The sequence below is a fragment of the Taeniopygia guttata genome, chromosome 2 (assembly GCF_048771995.1).
Source record: "Taeniopygia guttata chromosome 2, bTaeGut7.mat, whole genome shotgun sequence".
NCBI lineage: Eukaryota > Metazoa > Chordata > Aves > Passeriformes > Estrildidae > Taeniopygia > Taeniopygia guttata.
In genome coordinates this window covers 99,607,057-99,628,678 of record NC_133026.1, presented here as the reverse complement: position 1 = coordinate 99,628,678, position 21,622 = coordinate 99,607,057, and the positions used below count along the sequence as shown (strand labels likewise).

The 21,622-nt window shown below is 42.8% G+C and overlaps 2 protein-coding genes across 10 annotated transcripts in view; one reads left to right on the top strand and one right to left on the bottom strand.

The window, feature by feature from the left end:
• Positions 1 to 48: 48 nt before the first annotated feature.
• Positions 49 to 11,055, top strand: PRELID3A (PRELI domain containing 3A). 3 transcript variants are annotated; one of them, XR_012054077.1, is made up of 7 exons: positions 49 to 296; positions 2,533 to 2,701; positions 3,006 to 3,095; positions 3,851 to 3,921; positions 4,016 to 4,118; positions 5,711 to 5,823; positions 9,376 to 11,055. XR_012054077.1 is itself a non-coding variant. In XM_012571970.5 (7 exons), the coding sequence occupies exons 1-6, from the start codon at positions 265 to 267 to the stop codon at positions 5,762 to 5,764; spliced, it is 519 nt and encodes a 172-aa protein (XP_012427424.1). In that variant the 5' UTR covers positions 49 to 264; the 3' UTR covers positions 5,765 to 5,799; positions 9,376 to 11,055. The 3 variants fall into 3 exon arrangements, 2 of the variants coding, with proteins under 2 accessions (XP_012427424.1, XP_002188781.1); XM_012571970.5 differs by having other exon boundaries at positions 5,711 to 5,799; XM_002188745.6 differs by lacking the exon at positions 5,711 to 5,823 and having other exon boundaries at positions 66 to 296.
• Positions 11,056 to 13,524: 2,469 nt separating this feature from the next.
• The window catches only part of SPIRE1 (spire type actin nucleation factor 1), a 127,899-nt gene continuing 119,801 nt past the window's right edge, over positions 13,525 to 21,622 (bottom strand). For all 7 annotated transcript variants that reach the window (XM_072924482.1, XM_072924484.1, XM_072924483.1 and 4 more), the window contains 3 exons: positions 21,017 to 21,044; positions 20,798 to 20,928; positions 13,525 to 19,990 (listed from right to left, as the gene is read on the bottom strand). In XM_072924482.1, coding sequence (XP_072780583.1) covers positions 19,738 to 19,990; positions 20,798 to 20,928; positions 21,017 to 21,044 — 412 coding nt within the window. In that variant the 3' untranslated portion in view covers positions 13,525 to 19,737. The remainder of the gene's footprint in view (positions 19,991 to 20,797; positions 20,929 to 21,016; positions 21,045 to 21,622) is intronic.

Here is a 21,622-nt window from a genome sequence, read left to right as displayed (position 1 = left end):
GCGCATGTGCGCTGCAGCGCCGCTTCCACGGCCGCGGGAGGGGCGGGGCGGTGACGCAGTGCGTGACGCGCGCGCCGGCGCGGGCACGCCCCCGCGCCCCTCCCGGTGGCCGCTCGCGCTTGCCGGGCCGGCGCGAGGCTGTCAGTCAGCCGCGCGCCGCCGCCGCGTGCCCTCCCTCCTTCCCTCCCTCCTTCTCTCCCTCCTTCCCTTCCTCCTTCTCTCCTTCCTTCCCGCCGGGCTCTGAGGGACGCACCGCGAGCGGCCATGAAGATCTGGAGCTCGGAGCACGTGTTCGGGTGAGGGGGCCGGGCGGGGAGGGTGCGGCGGGACCCCCGCGCTTCACGGAGCCGGGCCGTGCGGGGCCAGCCGCGTCTCGCTGGGGTGACGGCGGAAATGGGAATGCTGCGGGCACGGCCGCAGGAGGAGGAGGAGGGAAGCTGGGAACGGGCCTCGGTGGTGCCGGTGCTGCATCGTCTCGAGCTGCTTCCTGCGCGGCCGGACCCCGCGCCTGGGCTTCTGCTGTCTCAGGAACAGCATTCCAGCAGGATGGAGTGGTAGAGCTGGCCCGGCAGCGTGATGGCTTGATAAAGGGCTGGGTGTTTAGGAAAAATGACTTCCACACTGTGAATAGAAATAAATCCAGACTACTGAGGCAGCCTATGATGTATTCCAAGAGGCGTGGATAGAGTGGCGGTGTCCCTTGGCCTCAGGTGTGCCGCTGTGTGCCCCGCAGCCGGCTCTGAGGAAATGTTCTTTCCGTCAGTGCTTTTCTGCCCGCCCGGTTCCAGCTTCGCGACACGGGGAAGCAGCAGGGAAAAGTATCGGGAGGTGTGTACCAGGCTGTCGTGCTGGTGCAGCTCTGGGATGATTCCTCTGCTACAGGTGTTCCAAAAGTCTTGAGGCCCGAAGAGCACCGGGGGTGACAGTTCTTAACGTATTTACAAAATACCCCTGATGCGTTGCTCTGAATTTCTTTAATTACCTCAACAAAACTGAATTCCTTACGCTGATGCAAGTACTCGGTGCTCCACTTCAGCATTGGTCTGGTGTAAGCGAGCTGTGGTTTCTAGCAGGAAATATCAGGCAGAGGCTGCTCGAGCATGACACAATTCCCGAGCTTCAGATGAGTATTTGTCACCTAGGGAATGCAAAAGCTATTTTTATTTGACATTTTCTCATCAAATTCTGTATTAGAACTTCCCCATCTTATGGCGTAATGTGTGTGGGTGTAGGTAGTTCATTTGAATGGTTAATAAAATGTTGTTTTGACTTATCAGATCTCTGACTCAATCCCTTAGGGACATTTAACAGAATTTTGTCATTTTCAGTTTTTGTGTCTTCTGTTGATGGAGGTGTAAAGTCACCAAAGATGGAACAAGGAACAATCCTCCAGTTCTTCTGCTGCAGGAATCGAGGGCTCTTATTTCTCCTGCTTGCACCAGTAAAGCTTCCTGATATTTTTCTAACAAGAAAAATAACTTATTTGTCCAACTTTCTGTTTGTTCTTGTAGTGCTGTACTGTCAGTGCCTTTCTGTACCAGTCTATTTTAAGACTAAAATAAAATCCATTTAGGGCCCCAAGTGCAATTCTTAAGTACAATTTGGCATCCCTAAGCCTTCTTAAGTTAGATACCAATTGTTGAATTTTTAAACATAGCTTTAAGGCTATCATGTCAGGACAGTCAGTTATTCTGAATATAGAAATAATTAGGGACAGAATTTCTCTGTTGGATCAAGTCCATGGTTTCTGTAGCCTCCTCTGTTTCAGAAGGAAGTATCTGAAGTACCTCAAGAGCTATGTGGACAGTCTGAACTTGAGTGGCAGGACTGCTCCAATCCCAGGAATTTGAGGTTATCAAAATTTGTTTCTGTAAGTGGAATTCATGCTAACAAACTGCTGGAAGCAGTGGTGTAGGTGCAGACATCAGGCTGTGAACTCATGGGGTTTCTAAAAATCTGTTTCTTTATTTAGAACTTCCCAATCATCCTTTTTTTAGTAGAATTTAATTTCACTTTGCTTTTGTTTTTGCTATAGGAAGGAGCAGAAGCTAGTGATGTCCTCTTCAGTTTATTTGGTATGCTTAGAATTACAGAAAAAATTATGGTGGAGTGGACTCCTGCAGGTCATGTAGTCTAGCCCTCTTCTCAAAGCAGGGCAAGCTTACGTGTTAGGTGAGGTTGTTTTCCTGGTGGAGTTCTGGAGTGAGCTGAGATTTCCACCATCTGTGGGCACTGCTTGGAATGCCACTTGTAGTAGTGAGTGACTGTTGCCTTTTGCCTTCATTTTTCTTAGTCTTGCGTTAATAATTCATTGCTTCAGTCTGGAGAGAAGAATTTATTTTTTCTTCTGATTTTGTATCAGTGCTCTCTTATTGCCTTTCCAAGCATAACTGTATTCCAAAGGGATTTCTGGGAGCTATCAGCTGCACAGCCTGTACCACATGGCACAACCTATATCCTGATTTAGTACATGTGATTACTTGCAATTCAATACAAAATACTTACAAATACTCTCACCTCTTCCTTTTGCAGGCATCCCTGGGATACCGTGATCAAAGCTGCTATGAGAAAGTACCCCAACCCCATGAATCCGTGTGTGGTAGGAGTAGATGTCCTCGACAGGAGCCTGGATAACCAGGGGAGGCTGCACAGTCACCGACTTCTCAGCACGGAGTGGGGATTGCCCAGTATTGTCAAAGCGGTACATTTTTGCAGCCTTCATTCTTTATTAAGGGTGTGATCCCTTTTATATCATCCTATGAATTGGAGCTGACTTTGAAGTAAAACATGAAATTTGTGTATGTCTGTAAATGCCTTCCAGGCTGGTCTGTGCCGTGCTCTGTGGCTGATACATTCTAGACAGTGAAGTCTCGCCACTGATCACAATCCTCTGGTATCCATGAATTTGTATTTATTTGGGGTCACTGAGAACTTGGCATTCATGTGTTACAAGGTTCAGTTTGTTTGTTGGATTTTGGTACTTAACCTTTTTCTTTTTCCCTCAGATATTAGGAACAAGTAGAACTCTGACATACATAGAGGAACATTCTGTGGTAGATCCAGTGGAAAAGAAGATGGAGCTTTGCTCAACTAATGTGAGTGGTGGCTTAAGAAGTTTCTGATAATTAGTTCTGGAAGGTGGATGTTTTGCTCTTAACATTTAGATTAGAAATGTATCTGTGTCTTTCATTGGAGGCAACAATGTACAAGTCTTAATCAGTGTCTTAGATGAATCTTTTCCCCTTCCCTTTTTCTTTTTCTCCAAATTTAAATACTTAATCATCAAACATTTGTGATTCTGCTTTTAATGTAAGATTAGTTTTTGGAATGCATGTAAAATAGTTTGACTTTTAGATGAATGAGTTCTGTCATTTCCAACAAAAGTTTTAATGTGAAATGCCTTTTTTCATAGAATGAAATGTAAATGAAGTATTGTGCTGTATTTTGGTATCCTGGTAACTTGTAACTCTCAGATTTAATGTGGGGTTGTCTGTAGGAGAGCCTTGTTTCTGTACAAGAGGCCTTGTCCTTCCTGAGTATTAATTTTCTGTCTAGTCCAGGTGGTGCTATGGGGGTCTGAAAGAGCCTCTCTTAATCACTGGCAATAAATCAAACTTGACATTCAGAGAGAGCTGTTGGTGCTCTGTCCTGTGAATGGGAAATTTGATGTAATTAGATCAAGGATAGGAGACGATGCATCACCCTTTATAGGTCTTTCTGTTGACTATGTTCTGGGTTTTATATTCTGTGTACAGTATTTTGACACTAAATTGAGTATTGAGTAGTGCTGCTGATAACAGAATAATGAAAGGTGGGAAGTGAGGATTTCAGCTCTGTTTTTGTTCTTAAGATTACGCTCACAAACTTGGTGTCTGTTGACGAGAGACTGGTTTACACACCTCATCCAGAAAACCCGGAAAAGTAAGTAGAGAAATTTGGGTGTGTCTTTGTGTCTAGGAGACAATTTGTTAGTTCTTTTCAGCTTAGGTGTTAACCTTTCCTTATTCCCTTACAGGACTGTGCTAACCCAAGAAGCAGTTATTACTGTTAAAGGCATTAGCTTGAGCAGTTATCTGGAAAGCTTGATGGCAAACACGATATCTTCTAATGCCAGAAAGGTACATCTTTATTCTGTTTTCTCCCTCTCTTCCCCACCCAATCACTCTTTTGAAATAGTAATTGTCAATGATGTGTGTTGAATGTTATATTTAATTTCTCTAGATTTTGTGCACAGTGCTTCAATACATTTTTTTATAGAAGCTCAGCAACCTGTTTCTAGGAGTTAGTGCTAGTAGAAAATGTAATGTCACTTTCAGCCTTTATAATGTGGATATAGTATCAGTTAATACAAGCATATTTTCTATGCTGCTTTTGTCAGTTGTTTCAGTTCATATCCATTATTGAGCTGTCTCCTTGCCTTTGGCTAAAAGTAATTTAGTGTAAGCAGAAGCATGTTCTTTGAGGAAGTGAGGCTGTGCTGGCTCACCTGGGTAACACTGCACTGACTGATCTGTCCTGTGCTTGCTTTTTTCATTTTGCCTGCAGCTGTGGAGCTGCTTTGCAGCACAAGCAGAGCCATGGGAGTGCTTATTCTTGAGCACTTTGTCCCATAGTTTTTTTGGGGGAAGAATGGAATTGCTAGAGAAGCATAGGCCTTGCTGCTTAACAACAGGATGAGTGCTGTTAGGAGTTTGAGATTGTGTTCTGCATTGCTGGAGGGGTTCAGCACAGTGGGAATCTGGTCCAGGTTACTCCTGCTATGTCATAAATCCTGTGCTTTGGCCACCCCTTCATCCTTGTGAGGGATACTTCTTGAACAAGCCAGTGTAAGCCAACTTGGTAGGACCAACTAGATTAGAGAGGAGAAAGCCTCCTTTTTCCACCCTTCTGTGTGCTTCTCCTAAGGTGAATGGAAAACATGTTAAAATTATGGGAGGGGGAAGGAGGGATGGATCATTTCAAGACACTGAAGAGTACCTTTACCTAGCTGGGTGCTCTTTGTTTGTTTTAAATGGAAGGTATTTCAGTTAAATTACAGTTCTGCTCTGATCCATTTAAAAGTCTGTGTGGAATGTATATTCTTGAAAGAGAGGAACAAACCCTGGCTCACAACCAAATTTCAGGCTGATCCAGAGGTAGCAAAGCATTGTCTAGTTGGCTGGTGTGCAAGATCAAGTTAGGCACGTGTTAAAATGCTGGCAAAATTCCTCTTGAGGCATTAGTTATATTTGCATGTCTCTTTTGAAATCAGAGAAACTGTAAATATTTCTTTGTACCTGTTGAGGTGTTGCCTGTGAGAGAGCTCAATTTCTTCTAAAGTTTGTTCCGTTCTGCTATTTTCAAGGAGCACACTGGCTTACAAGCTTCTTGCGAATCAGAAAGGTCTTCTTGTCCTATGTATTTCACTGAAAAGTCTTTACAGATTTTGAACTTGGCAGGAATTTGTAATTGCTGTTACCAACCCTTTCCTTGTTAACCAGTACCTACTGTGCTACTACTAGCTCTTCTTACATGCTGTGCTGTGCCTCTGTGTTCTCAACCTCCCTCTTAAACTTCATGACAGTTACTAAAAAATGTTTTGTTGTTCTGAAGAAATAGGAATTATTGAGACTTTGCTCTGAGGTAGCAGTGGCAGGTGATGCATTATTATTTTTAATGACAATGAAAAAATAATTTGCTGTTTGTTGTAAATCTTTTTGTGTTACTCTAGGGGTGGGATGCTATTGAGTGGATAATTCAAAATTCTGAAAGCGCTCTAAGCTAGCAGTTCTCCACACCTGCAGTTTGTACTAACTAGTGGTAATGCCAGCATTCTTCTTCTTGGTACAGCATTTCAGCTTTCTAGCGAATATCTGCATGGACTGTTGTCGCGTGGGTTTCATAAACTACCCTGCATGTCTGTTTTACACACCTTGCATACAGGAATGGCAGACCTGTTCCTTGCACTGCAGTTGTGGAGGGTGAGCATAGCCCCGGTCCAGGCTGGATCCATGAACCCATGCTTGTGCCACTGGGCAGCCAACGTGCTGCAGCCATGTCTTGTGCCACACAGTCTAGCTGATGGCGTGAAGGCTGCAGACAGCTAGGGATGAGAAGGTGTCTCTCCACTGAGTGTTTGATCTGGTCCTAGTTTCTGTGATTTCAGTATATAAAGCTGGTGCCTAAAGAAATTAATAAATTGGCTAGTGGAATTGGCTTTATAAAAATGAAACAGAGCTATGTTCCTAGGATATAAAATTGATTTCTCGAAACAGGTTGCCTAACAGGGGTAGTGTTTTGTGTAGCAGAATTGCATTTGCTTTTCTTCTGCCTAAGGAATTATGTTGCTCTTCTGAGGAACTCTGTGCAAAGCTTGAAGCTGTCAGGATGCCAGACTGTTCCTGTTTTTCATTGGTCTTGTAGTTATATTCATTTTGGTAGTGACATGTCCCTGCAGTTATATAACTATGAACAAATCTGAGTTCAGCGTTGAGAGAACTGTGTGTATTTGCCTCTCTGAGACCTCTCTGCAGATTGTTCTCCTTCCACTAGTCAGTGTAGCCTGTCCCTGTCATTCCTGTATTGGCTTCTGCTTCAACCAATAAGATTTCTTAAAAACAAAGAAATCCAATTTGTTCTTCTCTTAGTTAAGAAAGTGGGGCTTTTTACATGCTTACTTTGAGACCTGTGTATGCCGTGAGCGTTTGCTTTTACATTCTCATTCCACTAAGCTTTTATGGCTGTTTTTCTGGAAAACATCAACTACAAAGGCTCAGCACTTATCAGTCATTAAGCTCTACCAACAAATCTTCATATGCAGCGCTTGTTCTGCCAGCCACATCATGCTGCTGACACCTGCAATAATGAATAAAACACCCTGCATGCCTGGGGATGAATGTGCTTGCTAAATGACTGACTGCAGAAGTTGTTGTACAGTATGACACTTTATAGACAGTCCTCTGTCAGATTTTTTTCTGATAACTGGGTAGTTTTCGTGGCACTTGGAGGCTTTGGATCTGGTTGAGATTTCTAACTCATTCTGTGCAGAATGTTCCTGAAGTCTTCCTTGCCAAAATCATGAGTTTATTCTTAGCTGCAAAATATGGCATATAGTGTTTGCAAGTCTAAGGAGATATATACAGACCTATTTACTCTCAAAAACTGGAGGAAATATCTTGGTGTGCCAGTTGAATGTCACGGATTTTTTAAATTAATTTATCTCATCCACAAAGATATCAAGGAAAACACAGTGATGTGATAGTTTCAAGTCAGGGCCTGAAAAGAATCTGTGTTTTTCATTATGGCCATGATGTTTGACCTTCTGACAAGCAATATAACAAATGTAACATCCAAGCTGTTGCTGTCTCAGTTCTGTGTACCTGTGTCACCTCAGAGAGGATATTTAGACTTGACTTTTAAAGGTCCAAATACCTGCTTACTGAAAGATGATTCCCTTTCCCTGCCCCCCACTTTTTCCTTAGTGAGCACTCATCTCAGTTAATTCACAGCTGGTTACAACTTGTTGCTGTGCAGTAGCTTGCCCATGTGTGGGTGCTTTTATTTGTGCTTTGCTGGCATTCCCAGGTCTTGCACAGTCTGTGGAGAAGTTGGAAATTACTCCCTGCTGAAGAACAGTCACTTTGGTGCTCAAATGGAAGGAGCTCAGAAGTTAAATCATTGCTTCTAAGATCTTCTATCAGCAACCTATACTTAAAGTGGACAATTTCAATTGCGCTTTCTTGAATATTATTATTATCATCTTTTAAAGGCATCTCTTGAATTAATTAACTTAAACATTCTAGTTCTCGAGGTGATTTGGGGTGGAGCTTAATCTCCCTTTCTGAGCCTTGACTAAAGCTGAACACTTTAGTGTGATACCTGGATGACTTTTCTCAGTTTAAGGACTACCTGCCAGTGCAGAAGTAGCTATTAGTTTTTATTCTGTGAGTCCCTGGAATATGGAAAACCCAAAGATAAACAGAGTCAGCCCTTCACTGCCCTTAGTGAGTCATCTCAAGAGAGTCTTGAGATAACTGTGCTCCTATTTACAGTAAAACTTTTTTTTTTCTTTTAGTAGGTTACACTTTGCCCTCTTCATCTGGCCTTATCATATTATTCCAGAATGATGTTTGTAGCCTGGCAAAAAAATCCTTGAAGTGTGTATGAGCGTTCTTCTGACATTCTTTTTTCCTTAGGTTTTTAAAGCTGCTTATGCAGATTCTTGTTCATACTTAGCAGTCTATAAAGGACAACAGCAGGTTCTGGACACTGTGATGTTTCTATGCACTTAATTACCTTTAATGAATACAACTAAAGTGGCTCATCACAGTTTGGAACAAAATTCTCTGTGCAGAGGAGGCCTTGCTTGTCCTTTCTTCAGTGTCTACAGAAGGCTTAAACACTGACAATGGCTGTCCTGAACTTTTATGACTTTTTGGGCTCAACCTTTGTCTCCAAAATTCTGAACTTGGCCAGAGTCACGTGGCTCCCACTTACTGCTCTCCACTGTTTATATTTCTTATTCTTAGTAGAGTAATGGAGGTGAATATATCTTGACTTCTCTCTTAGTGAAGAAAGGCCAGGTGTTCTCCTGGTCTGATCCCATCTGCTTGCTTTGACAAAAGCTGCTATTCTGAGCTTGCAGAGTTATAAAATCTTGACTTTTGTTTAGTTAAAGTCTTTCTTGACTTCATTGTGCCACTGGCTGCATCTTATGGTCATTAGGGTGCAGCTGCTACAGAGTCTTCTTCAGGTAAAAGATTTTAGCCAGGCTTATTGCCCTGGGTTCTCCAGCTCTTACTGAAGCACTGGCTGTCCGTTCTGAGATTGAGACATTCCCATACCTTGATATAAAATGTGCAACTCTCAATTAGTCTGATTTAGCTGCTGAAAAGTTGCTGTGTACAAATGTAGAATTCAGTGCGAGTCCACTTCTGAACTCTTGATAGGTATCAGATCACTTAGCTGCTACTTTAAAGAGCACAGGAAGACTTTAATTGTCCTGGATCTTCTCAAAAACTCTCTATATAACTTGGCTAATAAAGCTGAGAATAGTACCTGGATTTTGCCATAATATTCTTTGGGTGGTGGGAGCAGCAAACATCAAAACCAGCATCTCTTAGGTAAGGAAACTTGACTGCTGAATTCGGCCTTGTGCTACAGGGAGCTCACACCAGCATTGCAGTTGCTTCTGGCTTAGGGGTGAAGCAAATGCCTTTGCAGCGAAGTTTCCACAAGAAGATGCTAAGAAATTATCAATATAATCTGGTATCAAACTATGCAGGGCATGGCATTGATTTTAAAACAAGTTTCATGTCTGACAGAGGAAGAACTATAGAAACATGAGCAGTGGTGTTGTGTCTGTTCTGATCCTAAATTCTGGTATTTTTCTGGCAGGGTCGGGATGCCCTGGAATGGGTGATCAGCAAACTAAACACAGAACTAGAAGAGCTGAAGTCCACGCGTGAGGGGATCAAACCAGCCATGGCAGCAGCGGCCACAGAAAAATAAAACCAAAAGTTTGCGTTCACCAAATAAAACAAAGTAACTGACAGAAAAGTCTTATTCTGCAGACTGCTCTGTAGAGCTCCCTCCCAAGGCTGATCTGCAGAGGTTTTATCCATTTATAAGAATACCGGATCAGTGGAAGAGAACCTCATCCATCATCTCCACAGCAGCTCTTGTTATCTACTGAAGTTTAAACTGACCTCCTGCAGATGCTCTTTTCATATGAACAATTTATCTTTAACACTGGAAACAAAACATTTAGCACATTCAAAACAGCCTAAATGTACCTTTTCAAACAAAGGTAGAGGGCATGTGTTATTTACACCATCTCAAACTGAAAAGCTTGAAACAAACCTTTGTGTGGGATAAAGGTTTTTCTGTGTGAACTTCTGTTCTGTAAAGGGCTGATAGGTCCTAGAGCACTGAGTTTTGTCTGGTTTGTAATCTGATAATGTCTTATGGCCAGTTAAAGGGAACTACATGAGTCAGAACATGATACTGTAGAATCTGATATTTATCTAGAGGCTCATCTTGAAAGGCTACATCTTGAGTGGAACTAACTCTTCTTAGGTTGTTTAAATGTGCTGCCTGAAGATGACACACAGATACTTTACCTCTTAGATGTTTGTATCCAAACAAGGATAGTTTCTATTGATGTTAATAGCCTAAAATAGTTTTTCTGGTGGGGAGAAGGGTATAATTTATTTTCCTATTTATTAATTTGTCCTAGTTCCTCCCTTCCCTATAGGGACAGGGGTAGTGATTACTGGAAGGTGCTGGAAAATACTTATGTCTAAGAAGGGTATTTGTAGGCTGCTGGAATAAAGAGACTGTGCTGTTCCACTGGTCCTTGCTCTTCACATCACATCTTAACTGAGGGAGAAATTGATGCAATAACCAGAAGACTTGAAATGAGAAATGAGCAGAAAATTTTAAATCCAAATGGTAAGGTTTCATAAAGAGAAACTTTTAATTTGCTGAATGGAGAAAACAAGAGTATAAGAACCACAAATGGACTCTCATTTCTAAATGCTTTCTGTTAACTACTGACTACCAGTGTAACTGAACCTTTTCTACTCTTTTCCATGTGGGTACAAAATGGTTTTAGAATCCTTTGAAATGCTTCTCATTATCTGGAAAAATACTCCAATAACTGCAGAAACTTTCCTATTAAATATGCATAAATATATATTGGTAATGACTCCAGCCTTGTCCGATGTTTACAGAATTGTCATGTTTGGTCCAGATGTAGTATATGTTTCTCTGACAGAACCTCTGTTAGGGCATTTAAACTTATTTTTTGGTGTGCACACAAAGTGAGACAAATGTTGCAAGGATGTTTACTTGTTCAAGTGGCAAGCATGTGTTCAGGAAGCTGTTAAAGAGCATGAGTAACTTTTAAAAAAACAGAAGACTAAAATGTTGGTCACTGTTTTGAGCTGATAATTTTAAAGTGTTTGTAGCTTAAGGAAGTTTTCAGTATTCATATTCTGGTTAGTTTGAAAGTAAACTTTATTTGGGTGTAACTAAATTATATGATCTTAATGAATAAACCTACTTTAAAAAATATGTCTATTAGTTGAAAGCAATTAAATGAATAGCAGATATTTACATTGCTCTTTTTATGTGGACCTAAAGCCCTTCCTATTTTGGAACAGAAACTTAAAGCTTAAAGCAGCTCATGTCTGGAAGATAAGATGGATGGCTGTGGAGCAGGTCAGTTGTCCCCTTTTCAGGAGTGATGCCACTTCCTGGATGAGGAACAGAGATGTTCTAGCTCCTGGTCTTGTTCTGCTAGGCAGGGGAGTGCAGCTATGGCAGAGCTCTGCACAAAAAGAGGGAAAAGTTGGTGGCGTGTGTACATTTGAAAACCTGTGCTGCAGCATTTCCATACATGCCTGCTGGAGGGATGAAAACATGAGTGTCAGGGGTAGGAAAGCCTTTGGAAAGGTTCATGTATTGCTTAAGTATGGGAGAAGAGTTGTCTAAAGCTTCTCCTTGAATCAGAAATGAAATATTTACTTAGTGTTGTCTTAGGGCTGGCTGACTTGTGCGTAGCGCTTTCAGCACTTCAGCAATGGCTTCCACAAAAGTCACCACAGGCTCTCTGAGCTGAAATCCTCTGCCACACCCTCAGGTCAGCACCAATTACACACCAAGTTCCTGTATTACTTTCTTGACACTTTGTTTCCTTCTTGCAAGGAGCTAATCCCTGTCTGCTTCTGTTGCACCATCTCCTTTCTGTTTCATTCCTCCTTGGTTTTGGGCTGCTTTCACTCCACCATTTCTTGCCTCTTAGGAAGTATGTGGCTAAATGCTTGGTTTTCCAATCTGCTGCTCCACTTGCCAGGCATCAGCACCTTTCCTACTTGTGCTCTGTCCTCAGTGCTTGTAACCATGTTGATTAATAGGCAGCAAGTGCCATCTTGAGAAAGAATTCTGCATTTTGAGAGCTGAAAGTGGAACTGAAGTTGGGTTTGTGAGTTGTGAGAGGGAGGTTGTTTGCAGCAGTCGTTCAAGCTGCAGTTTGGTGTTTCTCAGCTGCTGGGTTGCAATTCAAGGGTGTGATATAGGGAGGTGGTTGGATTTTAAGAATTTGGTGCCAGCACATCAGGTCTCCACGCTGGATAGAAGTGTGGCTGCTCTCCCCATCCCCACAGCTGCGTCACACACACCTGCTGTGGAAGGAAGAAGCTGGGAAGAACTGCTTCCTCTGCAGGGGAGGAAGTGAGGAAAGACAGCAGCAGTGGTTCCCAGAGTGTGGCAAACTTGGCACATTGGTTCTTGGCCCTGGAGGATCTCAAGATGTTGAAGATGCCACACTCCAAATAGACTGGCTTCTGGTTGATGTCTAGTTTTTGTGCTGGTGCAGGTTCATGTTAGCAACAGAAGTATTAAAACAGTGTAGTTAAATGGTCTGGAGTGTTAGTCTTCCGTGCTCCCCCATACTTCTTATTTCTTTACCTCATCAGGTCAGCAGGCATGCTGGAGGAGGGTTATATTTGTTGGGACAAAAGGCAATCCTAGTGAAAGCTCCCATATTCTTGAAGGTTTTGCTTAAAATAAGCAAAGGCATTGAGCTGCAGTGAGTGGTGTCAGGAAGTGCTGCAGAGCACAAACTGGGCACTGATGTGCTGACAATGTAATAACCTAGCACTGAGTGAATGACCAGCCATGCTCCTTGATGAGAAACTTTTCATTCAAATCCTCAGGTGGAGCAGTGGTGGGTAGGCAACACCACTCTGTGAAGGCCAGGGCTGTAAAGTGTCTCTGTACCCTGTGGTGCTATCCAAAATAAATGCCATGTGCAGTTCAAAAAAACACTTCTGGGTGTGACTGTGATAATATCTAACCGACTGTTGATTTTCTGAAAAAGCTGCAGAAAACCAATTTCCATTAGTCTGTGCTGGGTAGGCAGCAGGATCCAGTACCAGTCTCCCTGGAGCTTGCTGTAAGCCACACACTGCTCAAAAGCTCTGCAGGGGTCCTCTGGGCCTGGACTGGTAACTGCATTTGTGACTCGCAGCTGCTTCATTTTGCATTAGAACAGGAAAGACTCATCTAAAATCCCTAGCCTTGACTTGTAAATAAGACCTTATTTATCTGATAAACTACCTTCTCATCCCACCAATACTACTTTCCACCTGTCAGAATCATGCAGGTTATGGGCCAAGTCTTTTAATGGCAGCTCCAGGGAGCAGGTCATGCTTTCACTATGGATTTGTTCAGTGAGAAGGCATTTCTGTGAAATACAAGTCCTGTCCTTTTAATTTTTCCACTACTGAAGGTGACTGAGGTATGATTCTCATTTTATTGGAAGGCACCTGCAAGTGAAATGATCAGTAAGGGCCCCTAATGTGGGGCCCTGCTGGTACAATACCTTCTCTTTTACTTTGCTATAATTTTATGTCTGACCTTGCTAAAGCTCAGAGCTCTGCTTGGCCAAACAAATATGGCACATGGCCTCGCCAGCTGTGCTCTGTAGGAAATGGTGCCCGTGGTCTTTACATTTCCCTCAAGAAAGTGAGATCAATGCAGTAGTTTTAAAGAGCTTTTAATTAATAACGCATGAACAAGGAATTGCATTTCAGTACCACATAACATGGAAACAAGCAGAAGACAATTCTGTGGCCTTTTGCTGTTAGAGCTGATGCCCCTGGTGTCCCTGAAGATGCGCAGACGGTACATGCACAGTGACAGCACAGAAGCAGAGGAAGCTCGAAGGGGAAGGGTTTGTGCTTTAGGCCTGTTCATGTCCAAAAAGTGCACCTCCTGTTTGGGAATTTTTTTTTTTTATTAAAGAAGGGTGTGAGGGAGATGGAACCAGCTTTAACAGAAATACAGCTCAAACCCCCTTCTCATTATCTTCTTTTCGCTTTTGATTCACAGGTAGTGAAAACATGAACCCTTCAATGGGAACATGCCCTCCTTAAATGTCTCAGCTGAAGCTGGGCCTTGGGCTCTGTCTCTCCTGAAAGCTGAGCCCTGAGAGTGCTGCCTCTCTAGAGATCTGTGCCAGCTGAACTGGTGCTTATTTCCACCAAACTTTGGAAGCCCACCTCCTGCAGAACTTATGTCAACTCATGCCCATGTCCTTTAATTCTAAATTTAGCAGATTTCTGAACTCAGATTTCTGAAATCCAGTTTAAAAAATCCCATGCTGCACTGTCTGGCCCAGGGCCCATCTTGCAAAACCCAAAGCATTGCTGGCTCCCATTGCTAAGCACCGGTGTCACTGGTTAGAGAAATGCAGAGAGGACCTGAAGCTTAGTGGAAACACCTTCAGCTGCATCGGAGGGACCAAGAGTATTTTTTTCATACTGAGTGCTCTTATGGGTGTTTTTTTTTGAAAAATCAAATATATCAATAATCTTAACAGGTCCTTTTCAGCTTTTGAGAGTTTTCAGAGTTTACAGTAGCAATCTGGTACCTTGAAAGACCATCTGCTTACAAGTGTATTTTTAAATTAGCTATAGTAAGGCCTGTTCGGAAGGGTCTGTTCCAAAGGGTTGTTCCAAACATCTGGAAATGTTCTACAGACCCCATCTCGCTGCCCTCTGCAGACGGCAGCAGCTCCCATTACCTCAGGACACAGTGCCTGGGCTACCTCTCATCTGACACTCGGTTCAGCCAGGCACTGACACTGCAAAATAGCCTGACCAGGGAACAAACTGGAACGTTACTGAATTGATTTATTGCAAATAAACAAACTAAGCTACTACTGCATAAAATTTGATGCCTGTTTAGCTCCATCTCCTGATTACGCCTCATGACATTCGTTGAGTGCAGACCTACCATAGAAAAATTAATTCACAAGACTTTGCTTGTCAGAATATTGTCAAGTTTCACCTCTCTGGAATTTGTTTCATCTGGAAGTAGGGCTAATTGTTTTCACGTACTGAAAGCAGATGGGAACTTGCACTGCAGGATCCTTTCAGCTTTGACACTGAGCACTCAGCTCTTCAGCAGCAGCTCTCAAAATTCTTTAAACAGTTTGCAACCACTTTGTAGTGTCTTTTTGCAGCTGGGGACTCTGGGACACAGAGCAGCTCACAGCTTGTGCCAGGGCAGCTGAGCAGCATGGGCAGCTCTGGGATTTTTCAATGTCAAGGTGAGGGAACAGGGAAGGCTGCCCAGGCTCTGGGCTGTTGGAGCTCACAGGTGCCCCTCAGCACAGGGGTTCTGTGCTCTGTTGTATCACATCAGGCTGAGCTAATGTCACGGCTCTCCTACAAGGTAGTTCTGAGGAATAGTAATTTCAGGTACCCAAAAAATCTGAAACACAGTAGTAAAAATCAGACAGAAAGAACAAAAGAGGTTTCTATAGCTGGAATTGGTATTCATAAACATTCTCAGATTGGCCTTAAGATACACATATACAAAAGAAGAAATAAACCAGAGCAGCTCCAAGTTATCAACATGGCAACAGTATAAAATTTTCTAGTAACATGAACATAATCCATGTGCTGTAGCACCAGAGTGTAGAGTTGCAGCACCTTTCTCTCATGCCTGTGTGGTGTCACTGTTTCACAGATGAGACTGAGCTGTAAGACAGATATTCCTAAGAGTTGTGCAGTGCTGCTGGATGAAGTAAAGCAGGAAGGTAGCAATCAGCAGTTTAAAGCTGGAGGTTCTAAATCAGTTTTAACCTATAGAGCATGCAGCCAGTAATGAACCAGGGAAGCTGATGCTGAACTAGACTGGGGAAAAAGGGATACTCAGGAGAGAAGAGAGAACAATGTAAGAGTGTGATAATAATCTTCTCTCCACTTCTGGTTTAAAAACTAAACCAAATCCATCAAAAACCTCTCCAAAAGAGTGTCAGAATTTCTCTTCCAATGATGAAGAAGGGATGGAGATTTCCCAAAGCCTGTATTACATGCAGGACAAATGTGCTGCCTCAGGTACAGCCTGCCAGTGTTGGAAGAAGCAGCACACTGGTAGCAGAGGGAGTTGTCTGCAGATGATGACAAGGAGCTAATCACATCACTGGGGTTACACAAGCAGTTTTTATTGCTGTTCTAAAGGTACTTCGACAGGTTTTCATCCCTTCATGCAGCCCAGCCAGTGTTCAGCTGTTATGCAATCATTTTTATTAACAATTCTTAACCAAAAGAAACAGCTGACTGATCTTAGAAAACTACAAAAGCACAAAAAAAGAGAGATACAGAACCTTTAAATCAGCTTTCCCATGAATAATTAACACAGACAAGGGTTATAATGGAAAGGCATTTTATTTTTACCAGGTAACACCCCTCCCTGTATAAAGCAAATAATGGAGAAAGGGAAAAAAAAACCCAACAACCCCTCAAAACACTACTGTCACCATGAACACTTGAAAGATCAGGTCTGAGAGCTGCAGCAAAAGCCTGCTCACATCTTCCATCACTGCCATGAGGCAGAGCTGGTTTTGCATTCCCCACAACCAGGTTCACATACAAAACAAGACTGATGCTGCCAGAGGCATTTTTAGCTCCTTGGGTCTGCTATGATATATTTTAAGAAATATTGGGCATACTAATAAAGCTAAAAAAAAAAAAACAGAAGAAAATAATTGTAAAATTTGTGGAACGGAGTTCACTGTGCTAGTGCCACATTCTTTTCAGCAGTAATTCACTCTAAGATGTGCAAACTGTATTAGGGGGCTGAAAGCATTAACTCTAATAAAAGGTAACAGCCAACACACATATAAATAAGACTCATTTCCTTTTTAAAACATCATGGGAAAATCAATTCCCATTGCATGATTGATGGAGACTTCCTAAATATTAATAAATATATTACAGATATTTACAAGCTTCTGATTTCCCCCTCCTACGCTGACGTGAAGTTCAGCCCGTAACTAGGACATGCTGGGCAGCACCACGGGGTGCTGGGCCAATGGCTGCAGTGGATTTGGGATGCTGGTGCAGGCAGGGAGGAGATGGAAAGCTAAAAATAGCCCCCTCTGCAGAGCCAGGCAACCAGCGAGCTGAGCTCCTTCAGGCTTCCTGCGACAGACCAACCAACCCGCTGCTTCTCTGCTTGTGGAATGAAATGTCAGGATGATGCGGAGCAACCGTGCCAGGGAGGAAGGGATAGAGCGAAGGGGAGAGGCAGCCCTCCACAGCATGTCTTCTGGAGCCTGCCACAGCATGTGTCAGCAGCTTGGAGGGTTTTTCCCAGTGAAAAAGGGAGGTTATCCAGACCCTGGCCCATGGCAGCTCCGTGTGAGCAACAAGGAGTCATCTGTACAGCCCCTGCATTGTTTTTCAGTGTTTGTGCCCTGCCCAGCACAGCAGAGCCTGCCCTGAGCCAAGGACTTGTGGGAATTCTGGGAAGGCACAGGCTGGATCACAAGGCTCTGCCACTGCCCCAGAGCCACCCTGGACACTGCCAGAGTGGAACAGGGCACAGGCATGAAAGACTTGTTTCCCTTCACACGCTCAGGAGTTACTTAGTCCTTCATCCTGCCTGCTCTACAACATCCCAAATTCCTCTCCAAGAGGAAAACAAATGTGCTGGATGCCCTACACCTCGGTGGCTTGAGGACACCAGGGAAGCAGACTGTGAGCAGAGGACTGCGAAACTGTAACATGGCCGGGGCATCTCCATGAAAAATTGTGACAACAACAGGGCAGATGCAAAGTGATATTTCCTGCATTTGTTTCTGTCTGGTTCCCCGGTGCACTGTGCAGCAAACACACGGCCTGGTTTCTGGTTTTGGCACAGAAACAAGAAAAAGTGCTGATATGACTGAGATCAGGCAACCCTTCCAGCAACAGCAGAATCTTTCCCACCAGCCAGCCTGTGCTGCTCCCCTGCAATCCTACATCCCTTTCCCATGCCAGTACTCCAGGTGCCTTAACATGCAAGACACTTTTCCAGAGATACCATGAGAACAGGGCTGTGACACATGACCTTAAATGGGACAGCAAGGAGGGAGAGTTAGCACTGAGCCCTGCTTTTCCTGTTTGCATTGGTCCAGAAAAAAATATAAACTATTTCAATCATCCCTACATATGCAAAAATTCTCATTTTCCAAAGGGGCTTTTAAGAAAAAAATAAGGATGGCTGACTCCCTGGAAATGTTTACAGAGACTTTTGCATGTGCTTTTCAAATCAGCCTGAAAGAGACGATATGGATGGCTGCTCCAAAGGCTTCCAAATGGGAGCCAAGCAGCCCTGGTGCCTCCCAGCCCGGGCACTGTGCCTTGCCAGAGCCAGAGGGGCATTTGTCTCTTGGGCTTTTTGGACAGAGGAACAGAGGAAGCTGTTTTGTTTAATACATCTTTAAAATTACATTATGGAAGTCCAGTCCCAGCTACTTTGGAGCAGTTCTGAGGTATCTCTCATTAATTTGAAGAATAGAAATGTTAATAAATAGATCTGAAACTTTTCTGCTATGTCATTCTATAATACACTGCTATATAGATATTAAATATGCCTCAGGGTATTAAAAAATTTATGAAAAAAGTTACAGTAGTTGATTTTCAAGTATTAATAACTTGGCTACGTTAGCTTGTTTTTAAATACCAAAAAGATCTGGCCCAAATTATTGACTAAACTCTGGCTATGACTGAATTAAAAAAAAAAAAAAGTATTTTGAATATTAAAAAAAGTACAAAAAAGCATGAGATGTTAGTTAACATTGTAAAATTGTTGGAACTTCTAAACAATTAGCCTAGCACTCTCTTGTGAGTGAATTAAAAAGGGCAAAAGAATGAAAAAAAGATTAAAGGGAAAAAGGAGATCGCTCCCAATCTGAGAGAGCACTGTCCCAAATTTCAGCAGAACACGAATTTTTACAGCCAAGTTATAAACCCCAGAAAAAATGGGGTTACTAGTGGATATGCTGCCAGACAGAACTATAGCAGTATCTGTGTGCTCCATTATAATACAAATTTACACCTTACTCACTGCTTTCTCTGAGTAACCATGAGAAGGATTTTACAGGTATTCAGTTAAAATTAGAAGCCTCCCTTATTTCCCATCCTCCTCATAAACTGTACAACTTTGTCTACTACTAAAATTCACTGCTACTAGTAGTCATTATCATACATTCAAGATAGAAAGTAAACTACTAAAAACCTGCTCAGGAGTCACTCAGAAGGACACTAAGGCTTAAGAAGTACAGCAGCTCAGGGGTATGGCTGACCGCACGGGCGAAGAACTTTGTCATCTGCTTTGCCCCAGGACACTGCCACTCTAGAGTCCTGTGCTGAACCCCGATCTCAGAGCAACCAAAATGGGTCAAAGGAAGATGGATTTGACCGGAGCTGCTCATGCTGGGTGCCTGCTGTGCGACGCAGCCCTTGGCTGCCTCAATGAGGGCGTGAGCACTCCGAGGGTGGGAATGCAGCAGGACCTACTGTTGGCTAGTGTGCTAACGCTGACGCTGTTCTAGGTCTGGTTCTCCATCAGACACCTGATCTCAGCTCATCTCCTGAAAAATGATTCAAAGCATGGTTAAAAACAGATTGAAAGCGAGAAAACGCTTTCTCATTTCGACGCACGCATACAAAAGAGGCAACAATTTCAAACTATCGATTTTCTCCCAGTGGGAGCAGCTGACCCGTTGTGTATCGCCCTGCACAGATCCAAACACAGCGCTCTGTGTCTCTGGGAGCTGCTGGAGTAGGAAATCCTGTGATGGAATGCAAACCCAAGCCAGTCAAGTGGAACGAAGCAACGGGGTGACAATCTGGATCCAGTGACCTCGCTGATGGATAATGACCTCATGGAGATGAAGCAAAGCAGAAGGCACATGGCTCAGATCTCATTGATCGTCCTTTCTGAAGGGCAGTACTCCGAGGTTCCTGCTGAGGACATGTAGAAGGACTGCGTTTTCCTTTTTAACCTGGCTCGCTTGTTGGCCAGAGACAGGCTGCGCCGGCTTGAGTTGATGATTTCTGAGATGAACTTCTTGCAGTCCACACAAACCTCCATAGTGCTCCAGTCCTCCATTAATTCTTTGGGAAACTCTTCGTGTGACTTATCCACAGACTTGGACCTTGAGGTAAATCTGAAAGGTAAAAGAGCAGGATCTGTCATGTTATTTGTCAGCTTGGCTGTAGGACCCAGGAAAAATCCCATCCGAAAAGTCTGAATTTAAATTTTCCTTTGTCCTGTCCCAAATTACTCCAAACACTGGAGTGGACAGCTTCTGCCTGGATTGGCAAGATTGCGGGGTCACTGACTGAGGGTGTGTGTAACATTTACATCCTGGCATAAACAACCCAACTAGTAACTAAAAATAGCTGATGTCTCTGGCTAATCTACACAGCACCATACAATGGTGATCTATGCAGAGGGTTTATGCAGCAGATTCCCTCAAAAAGGAGCATTTATTTTATATCTAATTTCTTGAATTAGCTTTGACAACCCTCTGTGTATAAGGTATAAAACCAACAGATAAATTCATAATATTAAAGTGGAAAAATTATGAAAATTGGAGTAAGAAACATTAGGGGGAAAGAAGATAAATCTGTGCACTAGACATTACTGAATTCCCATTCAGTGGGTGATTTCAGTCTGTAAGATTTATCTCCACGGAGTCCATTCACACTAGAAAAAGACATGTTAAGAATATTTTCTCCTAGAGGTCCTATAGAAATACATTTGTCCCAGACTCTCATTATTTTTTGACTGTAATGTGAAAAAGGTTTAAGACACTGTTAGGATACTGTTAGGCTTTAGGAAAGTAACTACAGGCATTAAAAACATGGCCAACTACAAAACAGGTGAGCAGCATCTTCACAATTGATAACCCAGCTTGAAACATTTGGGGAACATCTGCAACAGACACAAGTGGGGCCGGGGTGTCTCTCACCTGCTCCGCAGGGAATGGTGGTGACTGGTAGAGGGTTTCTCTGGCCTCATGAAGCTTTCTCCCCTTTGCAAGGTTGAAGGTCCCAGGGAGAAGATGGGGAGAGTGGAGTATGGCTTTGATGGCAGCCGCATCTGTTGGCAACAGCACAAAGCACGTGCAGCATCATTACAAAGACTGCAGCTTTTCAGAAAAGCTTGAAACATAAGTTTCCTTACTTACTTTTTTGCAACACTGCGAGCATACAGGCCTGTGTAAAAAAACAAGAGCATGAATCAATCCATTGGGAAAAATTATGTTTAAATCAAGAATAAGAGATTTCAGGAGTTAGAAACCTGCCCCCTTCCATCCTCCCCTTAAATAAACTTATTTGATTTTAAAGCTTCTTTGAAGAAGTAAGTTAACATAGTAACTTCAATCAGAAAATGAAGCCAGAAGCAAGGAGAAATGCAGAACAAGAATGGCACCTAAATTAAAAAACTGGGAAAAAAAAAAAAAAAGAAAAATAAGCTGGTTTTCCTCTAAAGAAACCTCTTCTGGTAAGTGAGACCAAAACTCAGTGATTACATAGATCTTCTCACTTACTGTCTCACTGTTAACTTGAAATTTATCATTTTGCCTGCAAATATTCCTTCTTGCATTTCCCCTGCCCCAATACTCAAAAAATTGCCCAAAAAGTAAATTGTCTTGAAATGTTTTCCCCAAACACAGAGGTTGTAGAAGGTTGTTGAGTGGGGAGCCTGAGTAAATTCCATGTTGCTTTCTCATAAGTATAAAAAGAAAAAAAAAAAAAAAAAAGAACATTTTTCTCATTTTAGTCAAGAATTT

Excerpts from the sequence above, each read along its gene's own strand:
- PRELID3A (XM_002188745.6), top strand. The coding sequence starts at position 265 with ATGAAGATCTGGAGCTCGGAGCACGTGTTCGG. Across the intron at positions 297-2,532 it reads AGCTCGGAGCACGTGTTCGG|GCATCCCTGGGATACCGTGA; the intron begins GTGAGGGGGCCG and ends TTCCTTTTGCAG. Across the intron at positions 2,702-3,005 it reads TGCCCAGTATTGTCAAAGCG|ATATTAGGAACAAGTAGAAC; the intron begins GTACATTTTTGC and ends TTTTTCCCTCAG.